General features: G+C 38.7%; 1 protein-coding gene across 1 annotated transcript; it reads left to right on the top strand.

The window, feature by feature from the left end:
* Positions 1–1,105: 1,105 nt before the first annotated feature.
* On the top strand, positions 1,106–8,823 carry CD160 (CD160 molecule; the record flags this gene model as incomplete). The annotated part of the gene is given in 9 exon segments (XM_082612179.1): positions 1,106–1,112; positions 3,646–3,708; positions 4,355–4,356; positions 4,360–4,407; positions 4,410–4,460; positions 4,464–4,505; positions 4,509–4,652; positions 8,630–8,657; positions 8,660–8,823. Coding segments are annotated over 9 exon segments (549 nt in total).
* Positions 8,824–14,904: the final 6,081 nt, after the last annotated feature.

Genomic DNA, 14,904 nt, shown 5'->3' on the forward strand with positions numbered 1-14,904 from the left:
TAAAGAAAAATCATAGGGTCATTTTTGTTGATGTTTAAAAGCCAATTAATAAAGCATTCAGTGTTTATTCTAGATATCTTAAAAACTCAATAGAAATAGATATATATTCCTTAACATAATAAAATATATCTCATCCCTAAAGCTAGCACAATGCTTAATAAGGAAACAACTGAAGAATCCCCCATTAAACTAAGAAAAAAGACAGGACTCATTATCACCACTATTATTTAATATTTTCTGGAGATATTAATCAATACAATTAGACAGGAGAAAGAAATCAGAGGTATAAAAATAGAAAAGGAAGTAATTATCATTATTTACAAATAATATGTTTGCATGACTAGAAAATCCAAGAGAAACAACTGAAAAATTATAAAAACCATTACAGAATTGAGTAAGAGAAGGTAACTGGGTATGAAATTAATATTTAATCATCAGTTACCTTTCAGGTGTGAAAAACAATGAAGAGTTAAAAGATATAATGAATGATATAAATTAAAATGATATAAAGATACAAACAAACATAAAAGATGCAATGGGAAAGCGGTAATATTTTCAGCAGTGACATACAATATTAAATCCTCAGAAATAAGCTTAAGAAATGAAAAAACTTCTAAACATGGCCGAGCTACACACGTATCAAAACACAAGAGTTTTAAAATGGTAAGGAATATCATGTTCTTGGATCAAAAAAACCAATGTCACAAAAATTTCAATTCTAAGTTAAAATATAAACAGAACATGACCCAATTTTAAAAATACCAGTAGGTCTTCTTGTTGGTAGATGGTGGGAAAGGAGAGACCAGATAAGCAGATTATAAAAATTAGATAGAAAATTAAGTTAATAGAAAAATTCTGAAAAAGTAAAGAGGGGGACTAAATATTAAAATATTCTAAATCTATAAAAATGATTAGACATTTAAAAATATTAATATAAATTACTATTTTCTAGGAATTAAAATATAAATCTAAAATTTGTCAGGCACATATATAAACAGAATGAATGTACAGAAATAGGCATGCATACACACAGATGTATTGAATATATGACAAAGCATTTCAAGTCAACGGTGAAAAGAAGTTTCACTCAACTAAAGGTACTGGAATGACTGGTAGACAACTTGAAAAATTAAGTTGGTTCTGTACCTCACACCTTCCACCAAAATAAATTTCATGAAGACCAAAAACTTTAACGTAAAAAATGAAAAAATATGAATACTGGAAGAAACCATGGGAGAATTTTTTCAGTCTTGGGGTGGTGATGGTCTGTATACATGTCACATAATTATATGAAAACAAAAAGATTCCTGCAAAAACTACCATAGGCAAAGATGAATGGCAAACTAGAAAAATATTTCTACCTTCTATCACAAAGGACTAATTTTTTGAGTGTATAAAGAGCACCTACAAATCAATCTGAAAACACCACCAAAGACATCAACCCAATAGGAAACGGGCAACTTTATGGAAAGGGAGAAACAAATGTCTCTTGAACATGTAAAAATGTGCTTAACCTCGGTCATGATAAGATAACTATAAATTAAAACTACATTAAGGCCATTTTTCACTTCTCAAATTAGCATCATGTTGTTGGCATGGGTATGAGGAAGCATTTCATATGTTGCTGGTGGAAAGGTATGCTGGTGCAACCTCTATGGAGGAAAATATGGCAACATTTCTCAAAATTGCAAATGTATATACCCTTTGACCAGCAATGCCATTTCTAGAGATTCATCATTTGCAAAACGATGTATGTACAGGGTTGGGTTTGGAAAAGAAAAGATTGGAAATAATCAAAATGCTCACTGATGGAAATCTATGTCAATAAATTCACATAATTATAAATACTGTGCAGCAATTTTTTTTTTTTTTTTTTTTTTTTTTTTTTTTTTTTTGCGGTACGCGGGCCTCTCACTGCTGCGGCCTCTCCCGTTGCGGAGCACAGGCTCCGGGCGCGCAGGCTCGGTGGCCATGGCTCACGGGCCCAGCTGCTCCGCGGCATGTGGGATCTTCCCAGACCGGGGCACGAACCCACGTCCCCTGCATCGGCAGGCGGACTCCCAACCACTGCGCCACCAGGGAAGCCCTGTGCAGCAATTTTTAAAGAGGGAAAGCGCTTTATGTACTGATATGGAATGGTCTCCATGACATACTGGTAAGTGAAAAAAGCAAAATGTAGAACATCATTCGTTGTTGTTATTATTGTTGTTTTTTAAAAAAGGAAAAATAGGGAATTGCTTATATATGCACAGAATATCTGTAGAAGGGTCCACAACAACAAAGCAACATTGGTCAATAATAGATCACTGGGGAGTGGGTGTAGGAAGAAAACTTTTAACTGTATACCCCTCTCTACTCTTTGAATTTTAAACCCTATGGATGTAATTACCTATCCAAAAATCCTATCCCATTGTAGTTTGGTTATAAACTACAAAAGTGCTTAAATATATTTTTAACATCTACACAGAGAGAGGATTTTTTAAAATAAAAATATTTATTTTATATACATAGCTCTGCAATTTGCCTTTTTCTGACATGATGGTATATTATGGACATCTGCCTTTAGGCCCATATTTATAGAACTCATTCTTTTTAATATATAATATTCTATTGTATAAATTAATCAAAATTTATTCAACCATTTCCCTTTTGATGAAAATTCAGGTATTTTCTTGGTTTTGATTTTTGTTCAGTTTGGGTTTTTTGACACGAAAATAATTTTTCTTAGCTAAAATTGGAAGATATAATGGTAAAATAATAAAAATATTGGAAGAAAATTATAACCTCAGCCTGAGGGTAACTTACTTAAACAATAAAGGAAACACAAATGACTTAGGAAGAGAAGTATATTGTATTTAACTACATACAAATGTAAATTTTCCTTATGGAAAAAAATAAAGTCAAGAGACAACGAAGTGAAAGAAACTATTTGTTAAAAAAAAGAAAGAAAAAATGGCAACGGGTTAATATCTCTAATATAGAAAGTTCCTAGAAGTTGATTTTTAAAAAAACATGCAAAGAATATGAACAGGCAATTCATAGAAGAGGAAATACTAATGACCAATAAATATATGAAGAGATCCTCACCCTCACTAGTCATAGTTTCGAAGGCAAAACAACAGTGAGGTCTAATTTTTTATCCATCAGATTGGCAAAAATGTAAAAGATAATAACCAGTATTGGCAAGTCCATGAAGAAATGTACATTAAATATTCTTGCTGAACATCTGAATCTCAACCATCTTTTTGGAGAGCAATCCAATAACATAGTAGAAAAAAAATTTAATGTTCATATTCTTTGACCCAGCAACCCAACTTAATTTAAGGGGAAAAAATCTGAAAATATAGCCTTTAGTGTCTCTCTATGCCTCTTCTCTCTTTCTCTCTTTTCCTCTATCCTCTCTCCAGTACACCTCATTTAATTAACTGTGTTACTTCCCAGCCAGCTGGACTCTCATGTCCAAGCCCTCCTCCACCTCCATCAGACTCTAGCCAACCGAGGCTACTGCCTGAAGCAGGGGGATAGTTTTGGATCCCTGTAAGGCCTTGTCTAGGAGTTCCCCTTGTGCTTTCAGAAAAGTGAGGCCAAGGACATCAGCAGAGCCAACATCTGCTTCGAGTTCCTGGGGCTCTTGACAACATGCAGCACCTGGCAGAGGCTGCTTTGCCCTGGCCATTCTGCTGGCAATTGTGGAGAACAAACTTGGTCGTGAGGACAGACCATCCCGAGATCCCCAGAGCAGAGACAGCCATCAGGGAAAATCCTGAACTCATGAGGAATGGATCCCATGATTTTTTTCTGGTGGGGAAGAAAAGGACCCATTCTTCTTGACACTAATGAAAGGGTGAAAAATATAGTTTCTTTTTCTTTTTTGTTAGAACTAATACTATTGCCCTCCCCACCATTCTGCCTCTGCTATATGTTGCAAAAAAGCCTGGTAATCTGGCCCTCAGGCTCTTACACACTATAAATTTATGAAATCCAGTTTTGACATCTAGATACTACAATATTTGTCAACTTTAGCAACCCACTTAACCACTCTGTGCCTCAGTTTAACTGTAAAATGGGAACAATAATACCTGTCGCTAGGGCTATACCAAAGATTAGATGTATACAAAAGAAGTTCCAGTTGAAGAGTAGAAATAAAATATAAACCAATTCTGAATTAATGAAGAACTGGGATTGCAGATCTCCCTCAGATACGGGTATAGCCTGTAGGCTACTCTTCTAAGAGGGTGGTATTTAATGTCTATGGAGCAGCCCTCATCTCTGCCTCAACATTTATATGTGAGTGAATTTAGATTACCATGTATACACCCGGCTTCCATGGCTAACACTTCTCTTCCTATTCCAGGATGAATGCACATCCTCAGCTCAACTTCCCAGGAGGGAAAGCAACTGTGTAGCTTAAAAAAGAAGAGGCTGAGGTGGGTATGGTGTTTTTGTGCAAGGACAAGTCTTGAGACTGTTCCCCTGAGACTAGCTTGGAGCAACTGAGACTTAAATAGGATCCTGGGAAAGATGGTATCAGTGAAATATCATCTCAGTTGGTGTTCACCATAAACCAAGCCATGGCATTGGACACTGAGACCTACCAGTGGTGTGCCAGAGGCCAGAAGCTGGATATCTGCCTTCAGGGCCATTATTTCTCTGTTTGAGTCACAGGTGGTCTTCTGATATCCCCAGTGCCACCAGGTGGGACAGTAAGCAGGGTCGACAGCTAAGGACAGAAGTAGTTATTTCAGGTCCTGGATAGGCAGTCTCCTTGGAGAAGAGTCCTTCCCATTACTCAAATCCTTTTCCATCACTCCCATTGGCAAATGCTGCCTTTCCTCAAAGCATGGATACAAAAGTATCTCATTTTGTCTTTAATTTAAAAAATCCTTCTGAGGTAGCCATCCCATTTTTACTGACACTGAGACTGAATCACAGCAGTAAAAGCAACTTATCCGAAGTCACTCACTGAGCAGTGCCAGTAAAAGCAGAAAGGTCTGGAATTTAGGCCTCCTGATTCCCAATTCAGTCTCTCAGAGATGTGGCTATATTTCTAAATATAGGCACTGCGCCTTCAGGCTGGGAAAGAAAGATGGATAAAATGGATAGTTGTCTTAAAGAGCATTTAGTCATAAGAAATAGAAACCCACTCAAATTGCCATAGATTAAAGGGGGAAAAATAATAAAGAAGAAGTATAGCTAGCCCTCATGAGTTCTGGTTTCTGGAATCAGAAACCAGAAAGCCAAAAGAACCCCAAACAGTTACTGTCTCCTCTCTGGGACAGCAAGTCCTCCCATCTCTGCATATTTCCTCATTTTGTGCATGCTCCCCTGCTCTGTTACTACTTTGGCACAGCCTAAATATGGCCACTGCAGCCTCAGCTTTATGTATATGACTTCTTCATACTCCTAGACAACGGAGCAAGTCTTCAAAACTGAAAATTATGTTCTACTTAGAATTCTATACCCTATCAAACTACCAATCAAACATGAGGAAAGAATGAAGACACTGTCAGACACACAGTGACTCCAAAAAAAAAAAAAAATTGCCTTTCATATGACGTTTCTTAAGGAGCTACCAGAGGATGTGCTTCAGTAAAGCAAGAAAGTGAATCGGTAGAGTGGATAAAATGGGATCCAGGAAACAAGAAATCTAACAGGGGGAGGGGATAAAGAAATTCTAGAATTAAAAAGGGCCAAAAAGGGCAGTTATTCCTGAAGAAAGCAAAAGATACAGGACTCTGAAAGATCTCTAGGGGGTGAAAATGGAATTGACAGATCATCTCTCTGATGGCCCATGACAGATCTGACGAGGGATTAAAGATATGGATATGGAAAACTCTGCCTGTTTAAAAAAATTAAGGTGATCATCATCTCCAGGGAAAACACTAAATTTTACAAAAGGAAACATAATCATAGCACACAACTTGGCTCTGTAATAAGTAACATTTACGGAATCCAAATTATGAAAAATTGACTAAAATTTATAATATAATGATTTTTTTGAAAGATGTAGAGAAGGGTAGGGGTTTAAGAGAAACATATCCTCATCTTCTGTAACAGAAAATCAATAGACAATGTCTAAACTATCAAGAGTGGTAATATTAGCATTTTATGTAGGAAGATTGTAAAACACCTCAGAGTTGATAGTGGTTGTCTCTGAGAATAAAAAGACACTGCTATTACCTTTTATGAACTTTCAAATACTACCTTTTTGACTTTAAGAAAAATAGATGTAAATTACACCCACCCAGCCCTAAATAAAAACCTGTCCCACAGCCTTTTAACAAATGTTTTCATCATCACCTATGGTTACTAGTTAATCCAAATTCTCTACTTCAGTCTAGGTTGATTTCTATTTTCTTCCTTGCTTCCTGGTGTCTTCTCATCTGACCTAACTAGCTTAGCGTTCAGCACTTCCATTCTCTTCCTTATCAAACTCTCATCTTCATTGGCTTCTGTGACTTTGTTCCCCCCTGGTTTTTCTACTTTTCTGGCTGTTCTTTTCTCTCCTTCTCTGCCTGTTTCCTCCTCCCACCTCTCAAACATGAAAATTCATTCCTCAAGACTCATTCCCCACTCCTTCAATCTTTTCTCTCTACTATCTCTCCCAATTTCTGATCTACTCTCATGATTTAAACCTGCACCTCCTGGGACTTCCCTGGTGGTCCAATGGTTAAGCCTCCACACTTCCAATGCAAGGGGCACGGGTTTGACCCTAGTTGGGGAACTAAGATTCTGTATGCCATGTGGTGCAGCCCCCCAAAAATTTAAAAATACAAAATAATAAAGTCTTGGCAACTCCCTGGTTATCCAGTGGTTAGGACTCAGCGCTTTCACCAATGTGGGCCCAGGTCAAAAAATAAATAAAAAATAAAGTCTTTAAAAAAAGAAACCAAATCACTCAAAATCAAACCTATCCTCCTGAGACCATTTTTCTGTCCATGATTCACAGTCAAAACCTTGGTTCCTCCTTTTTTCTCTTCCCCCATCCAGTCAGTTACTAAGTACTACTAGTTCTTTCCCACATTCATTCCTTTCTTTCCAAAGGTGTTTTCCAGGTCTTAATCATCTCACACTTAAAATATTCCAATAGTCTCCTAAGTGGTAAGCCCCAGATCTCAAATCTGCCCATGTTTTACTCATCTTTATACCTCCCACACCTACCTCAGAGCCTGGCACTGAGCTATTGCCTAGTAAGTGGTCCATCAACTAGATACTGTCTCTGCCTCTAATCCATACTGCCACCAGACATCTTTCTGAAATGCTGATTTGTACATATCACCCCAGAGTTTTAATGGCTTTTCACTGTCTGTGTGACAGTAATTAGCCTGGCACTGGAGGCACTCTATCTCTATAAAATTTCTTTCTACTACTTATGTGAATACTCTGTTCCAGTTTATCTCACTAATGGAAACTCCTCTTTCATTCATCTAAACTTACTGATTGCGTAACCCAGGCACGGTGCTAAGTCTTGGAGAATAGAATGGGAGTACGACGAAGCCACTGCCCCTTATAATCCAGTATTGATGTTCTCCTAACACACCTTAAGTATTTCTACTTGTGTTGGTTCTAAGATAGAAAGCCTTTATCACCCTCTCAGCATACTTATTAGAGTCAGTAAATATGGATGCTCACCAAACGTGGAAATAAGGTTCCTTTCGGAACCTGACACTAAGAAGGCCAAACAGGTAACAGATAATATCAATAAGCAATGTCTACCATTTACTGTTTACTGCGTGCCAGGCATTGTGCTAAGTGATACATTATTTCATTTAATCTTCATGGCCTTTTGAGTTAGGTACTATTCTTGTCCTGTGACAATCAGGCTCAAAGGTAATTTGTGTAAGTTCACTCAGCTAGGAAATAATGGACAAAAATCCATATCTATTACAAAACCCAAGATTTTATTTATTTTTAATTAATTAATTAATTTTGGGCTGTGTTGGGTCTTTGTTGCTGCACACAGGCTTTCTCTAGTTGCCGCGAGTGGGGCTACTCTTCGTTGCAGTGCGCAGGCTTCTCATTGCGGTGGCTTCTCTTGTTGCAGAGCACAGGCGCATGGGCTTCAGTAGTTGTGGCACGTGGGCTCAGTAGTTGTGGCTCACGGGCTCTAGAGCGCAGGCTCAGTAGTTGTGGCACACGCTCAGTAGTTGTGGCACACGGGCTTAGTTGCTCCACAGCACGTGGGATCTTCCCGGACCAGGGCTTGAACCCGTGTTCCCTGCATTGGCAGGCGGATTCTTAACCACTGCGCCATCAGGGAAGCCCAAAACCCACGATTTTAACTTAGACTAAACTGTTTGACCCACTCCAGAAGACGGTTTTTAAATGAGACTTGGAGACACCAAGGTAACTAAGCTATTTTAGCTGTCTCTCTGGCAAGACTTGAGTTCCTTCAAGGAAGGCCTATTTGCATCCCCACTGTGACACACATAGATTCTATATTTATTTATTGCCACTTATGTACGTCATCATCACCACCCACAAATGTTAAAAAATACTTATGTGGGCAACGGATTATACTGAGAGGTATCCTTGGGGATCATAAAAAAGATGTCCTGAGATTATGCAAAAGGAGGTATTAGTAATTTCCAAAACTCTCTCCTGATCCATTGATTCTCTCCTGAACCAGAGAGTGAACTACACAGTACTGGGATTGAAACAGGACACCCCAAGTTTGGCCACAGTAAAGGTGCTCTCAGTTCAGGCTTCCTGCAAGAAAAGGTCTGGATGATGCTGGTCACCAGCCTGGTGGCCCTTCAAGGTATGTTCAGAAGAGCTTTTAGCACCCCAAGAAATGAGGGTGCTATACCTTTAACATCTTGATTACTCTCCAGGAGAAGGGTGGAAAGGAAGCCCAGAGTGGGACAGGGAAATGCTCCTTGGGCCCTGGCTGTCCACATGAAAACATCACACCAGTATGAGGGCAAAATCAGTCCAAAGGGACTAAAGACTTCATACTAACTAGGGGATGATAGATTAATCAGACTTTCCATTGGGTAGGAGGTCACACCTATGAGGCAAGAAAGCCTGTGGGAGAGGCAAGCAAATACAAATACCTCTACTTACTGGATGAACAGAGGGCTACAAGTTGAGGCAACAGATGTTTGGCTATAATGTGAAGATGAGCAAGGCAAGAAACAGACTTGGTCTGGAGGTGGGTTTTAAACAATGCAGCTCTTCAGCAAAGGTTGATGGCCAGATTGAGTATATAAAACACTTGTAGTTGAGTCTTCTGAGCATCATTTATCAATGTCAATTAGTTTTCCCTATTAGATAAAAAAGATATTGGAACTTGCAATGACTTGCTATTACACGTTTGCATCATCAGTTAACTGATGCAGGTTTTTGCCTCTCCTTGGCATTCTTAATTCCAAGCCTTATTTAGGCCTTCCTCAATTCAATAACTACCACTGTGCCACCAGAATGTAAGTTCTATACGTGCAGAACCTTTGTCTTGTTTACCCCAACCGAAAACAGTACCAGGCACATAGCAGGCTCTTAATAGATTTGTTTAAAGAATTTGTATGACAGGTTAGGCTTTCCATATGGTGACTCTAACCTCATGCAATGCTTCCAGGTAAATATTCCCCAATTACTCACCAGCAAATGGGTATAAGGAGGTTAAATGTTGCCCCAGTGCATGGGAATTAATACAGGACCTTCTCACTCCAAAATCCGTGCTCTCAGTGATTATCTACTACATGCTAAGCACTTTTTCTCTCAACTCCATCACCACTCTCCCCATTCTGAGATTGCTTCCTCCCATTTCCAGAAACAGGACCACCTAACACTCCCTTATTCCAGCCCCTTAACTGCAAACTATCAAAGGAAAACAAAGACCACATCTGTGATCCTTGGCAAGCACCTGACAAATGTAAGCCTACTCCAGTTTTCAGGGAGAAACTGGTGAATATCAAGCAGTCTGACCCTTCAGACCTAATTCTTTATTGAATCTAAATCTTCTCAGATGGTTAGGCTATTTCATTGGCAAAATCAATTTTATTTCTTCATACATATTAAAAACTCTAAAGAGAAAAGGAGATTGGGTCTAGCCATACAACCTACTATTGACTCCCAAGTTATGCGAGAGGAAAAAATCTCTAAGCTCTTTTCCCTTTTCTAGTCAGGTGAAGAGAATGAACTTCTGATAGGTCATTCCTTTTATCACTCTTCCCACCTCAAGACTCAGCAGAATTATGGAAGTGGTAGTGTTCAGCAGAACAAAAGTGCACACATTTTCTCAGGACCAGAGAAATCATGTAGGCCAAGTTATCATGCTTACATGTGATGAAATGAGGGAACTTTCCTGGATCTCTATGCCTCCCTCAGCTCATGAAACTAATTTCAATGAGTATCCCTGTCCTATCACTGTGCTAGCCACTCAGTGCTATACATGGAAAACCTACCTTGAACTTGTTGAGTGGCATCTATTTCTTCGATTGTCTTACCTTCCAGCAAGAAGAGATCAAAGGTTGGCTTCTTTCCCACTTGCATCAGGATCAGGTAGATTTCACAAGATCACAACTGCAACTTTAAGCAGTAGATACAACACATACAATACCTCCCCTTCTTTCCTTTCCCATTCCCTCTAGTCATAAGGGCCTATCAAACACACATCCCAGGATGAATTACATCAGGTATTTTGTTACTATTCTAAGTCTGTAGCATAAAACAAACTTTCCTTTTTCTTTCTACAGCTTTGTAAGCCTTGTGCCAGAAGAAACTTAAAAAAAAAAAAGTTATAGAGGGACTTGCCTGGTGGTCCAGTAGTTAAGACTTCGCCTTCCAATGCAGGGGGTGTGGGTTTGATCCTTGGTCAGGGAGCTAAGATCCCACATGCCTCGTGGCCAAAAAACCAAAACATAAAACAGAAGCAATATTGTAACAAATTCAAAAAAGACTTTAAAAATGGTCCACATCAAAAAAAAATCTTAAAAAAAAGTTATAGCAAGATAAATCTGACACTCTTTAGCTTGGCATCTTTCACATTACAATATGCATAGAGAAGGAAATAACAGGGCACAGGGGAAGAGATGCTAAATATGCCAGGAATCTGGGGAACATAAGATGGGCAAATGAATGTGTTCCCTGACCTCCCCTCCTCACTGCCAGAGCAAACCTAACTTTCTTCCTATATCAGTCACCAGTAAATAACAAAGCAGCTCTCACAAAAGCAGCTGGTGTACAGTTCTCACTCAAATATTGGATAAGTGTGTTTTTGTACCCAAGAAGAACTTTTCCTCCCTCCCCTCCAACAAAGTAAAATAAACAAGTGAGTCAAATAAAATGAGAACACCAATGTTTTTGGAAGAAATTTTTATTTGACACTGTTAAGGGAAGAGAGAGGAAACAAGCAAAGACAGGTAGGATAGGAGAGGAAGAGCACCAGACCCAGTAACTGACTTGGCAGAAAATGAGGAAATGAAGAGACCCTGGTGTTGAACGGCATCCACGTAGCAGTGCTGGAGGAAGAGGAAGATTTGTGCAGACCAGGTGCACCACAGATCTTAACTGTCTAGCTTCAACTAAGTACTTGTCAACCTCTCTGGTCATTTCTCTCTTTTTTTAAAAGTAAATGTCAAAGCAATATCTGCAGCCTTTTCTTTTCTAAATTCATAAATCCTCTTGTCTCTTTGGACAGATAACCTCTTGTCTTAGTTAAGCAGAGAGGTGGGGCAGGATATTCCTGCTAGGAGGAACTACATGAATAAAGAGGTAGAAACACAGACAATTTAACTGGGGCTAAACTGGCAAGCCATCAAAGGGAAACAGACACCTTACCTGTGATCCTTAGCCAGGACCTGCCAAATGGGGGAGCTAAGGTTTGTGGGACCAGAGAGACAGAAGGCTGAAAGAGATGGGTAAGACCCTTATTAGTGATGGCCTTGAACCTCAAACTAAGGATTTTGGATTTTGTGTCTTATGGAGGTAGAAAGACTAGGCATGGAGTCAGAAGATCTGGATTTAAATTCTGACCCTGCAACGTACCAGCTACTTGTCCTTTGGCAAATGAAGTTTTGAGATGCTACTTATCTGTAAAATGTGGTATTTCCTACTCTATCTTCTGTTTCCACAGGACTGCTCTGAGAATCAAATGAGATTCTGGATTTTAAACCCAGAACCACTTGAATTCTGACTCAGAAGTCTCCAAAGCTTTCTCTACTGTACTACACTCACTTTAGTCTTTACCTGTTTTATGTGTTAGTTTTGTTTTTCTAACTAACTAAATTTTAAGCTCACATGAGTGGAGATGTCTTTTACTTTTCACTATTCAAAGACTCTTCTGAAACCACTCAATATTATACAATCACTGGAAGTCTCACACAGAAGCCATGTCCAACTACAGAAAAGGTTTTATCCATTGTGCTATTATGCTAATTATAGTCTACATAAAAAATCTGCAGAAAGGACACATGATTGCTGGCCAAGTTTATCAAGACATTCAAGAGCATTTGACTACTAGCTCTGACTTGAACTAAGCAGAATAAACAAAGCAACAGTAAGTCAAAGGTCCCACTTCTAAAGAATTTATTTATTCTGCTTATCTCAAGATGGTTAAACAAAAATTTGAAATACTTATATCTCAGCTTTCAAAGTGTATTGATACCACTGATTTCAAATAAGTCTATAAATGTCCATGCATGAATAGGTAGACTTCTGGACACACATCTTAACCTCAAACTATATGAGTGATTCACAACCCAAGGAATTTGAACCTCTGTGAGGCCATGTAGTTATTTTCAGAGGTCTATGTAAGCATTATCTTCAGTCTGAATAAATAATATATCTTACAAATATGTATATACTGTACTTCAACTGGATATAGATTCTGGTGTGACTAATAAAGACAAACTGATTTAAAAGCATTACTGAAATCATAGCAGCTTTTTGCTATGTGTTCTTTCCATCAAAAGATACTAAAAATACAACTATAATCTTGTTGGGAGCGAGTCTAATAATTTGGGGACCTTAAAAATGGTACATCTTATTAGAAAAGGTAAAGAACGACAAGGCTACATCTCATGATTTACAGATATAAGTGTTTCAGGTGAAAGAGGAAAGGCAACATATAGACTCCACTTCTGTGGACACCATCTAAGTATAATCTGGCAAAACACAAAGTTTATATGTATAAAATTAGAGAGTTGAGTGCCTGTATTTCCACTTATCTGGCAGGTATGAGAGATCAAAACCTTTTAATGTCCATTAGCTAAGACATTTTGATCCTGTCTTGATCCTGGAAAAGATCTCCAGTTGTACACATTGTATTCTACACATTCCATTTTAAACCCATGGCGCAGACCAGGGGTTCCCAGCCTGAGTGCTGAGATGCTGACATTACTGCAAGCTATACTTTCCCACTGTAGGATAGACACCTGTGATATGTTTACCCCACCAAATCTTTCCCCCAACTCCCTACATCAGAACTTACGTTAGATTCATTTTGGAGACTCTCAGTAGGAGTACTCTCTCCTGCTAGTCCCCCCGCAAACTCCCAAATCTCCACTGGTTTATTCTTGTAAACAGCGCCTTTATCTTCCCACCTCTCTACCACAGAGACCAAAGAGGGATTTTCCTAACATCCAAATATCTATTCACCAGCCCTGTTCCTTCTCCTCCTAAAAATCTGTTTCCCTTCACAGATGTCAGTGGCCTGCCTAGATGAGCTCTAACAACCAACTCTGAGGTACCCTTCACCTCCCAAAACCCCAGGGGCTGTTTTGTTGTTGTTTAAAACAGACAAACTATGATCCCCTCCTGATTAGTTTTTGTTAAGTCTGATATATCTGTATTCCTTGAGGAAATAGGACTTGGACACCAGGAAGAACGAAACTGAAGCATGCAGAAGTTCATGTGAGAAGTCAATTTGTCATCAATAACTTATCAAGAAAATTTTTTGAAAACAATAGATAACTGTGTCTGAGTTCAATTAATTATAATACAGAAACAAGAGATGACAAACACCCTTTCCTCAAAGCCATTTATCCTCAACCTTCAGAAATGACCAGACTTTAGCTCCAGTGAATCCATTTGCCACACCACATAACGGGGTGCCTGCCCAAGCTAACAGTGCCCTATAACAGAGAACTACAGAAACACATGGGCCTGAGGCACATACAATGAGAGAATCAGACTAAAGCTCCAGTCCTCTGCTGTACCCCTGCTCACTTTATCTACTTCGGTGCCCACAATACCCCTTCTTCCTCTAGAGTGAAATGTGCATATATGCATGTGTCTATGAATATATACATACACATATATATACACACACACATATATACAAATGTGCAATACAAAGACATAAACAAGGAATTTTTCTCCTAATAACTATTTAATCCAACTGAGACTTGTTGCGGGGGGAAGAAACAAATTCTTGCCCCCAAATCCTCCTTCCAACTTGAGAACTAACTATTGGACCAGAAGAGTACTGCTCAAGGAAAACATTTAACAAGCACTTGCTCAATTGTTATGCAGCAAATGTTGACAACTAAGGAAGCTATCTGGATACTTCAGGTTTCCCAACTCTTCAGAGAACTGGCAATAGGAAATTTACAGGAAAATTAATTTTTAATACCAGGATTATTCCTTCTCTCTGTTGGAGATATTGGTTAAATGTTCATCACTCTGCCCTGCCCACCCAACTGCCCAGTTCTGTCCAGCCAGAATAACCCATCTGGAAACTACCCAAGAAGCAATAATCACTTGGAGGCCAGCAAGGAATTGCCCTACATAACCTCTCAACTTTCAGGTCTACCAATCTCTAGCAAGTCCCTCCTAATTATGTGCTAACATAGTTTACTTCCTCTTTTATTTCAAATTATAATGAACAAAAGAATAAGAAAAAAAGACATTCATGAATAGGAAAACAATCTGTTTATCTATGCATGGAACTCAAAGGGTAGG

This window comes from Mesoplodon mirus, assembly GCF_964341445.2.
Source record: "Mesoplodon mirus genome assembly, chromosome: 3".
NCBI classification, from domain to species: Eukaryota; Metazoa; Chordata; class Mammalia; order Artiodactyla; family Ziphiidae; genus Mesoplodon; species Mesoplodon mirus.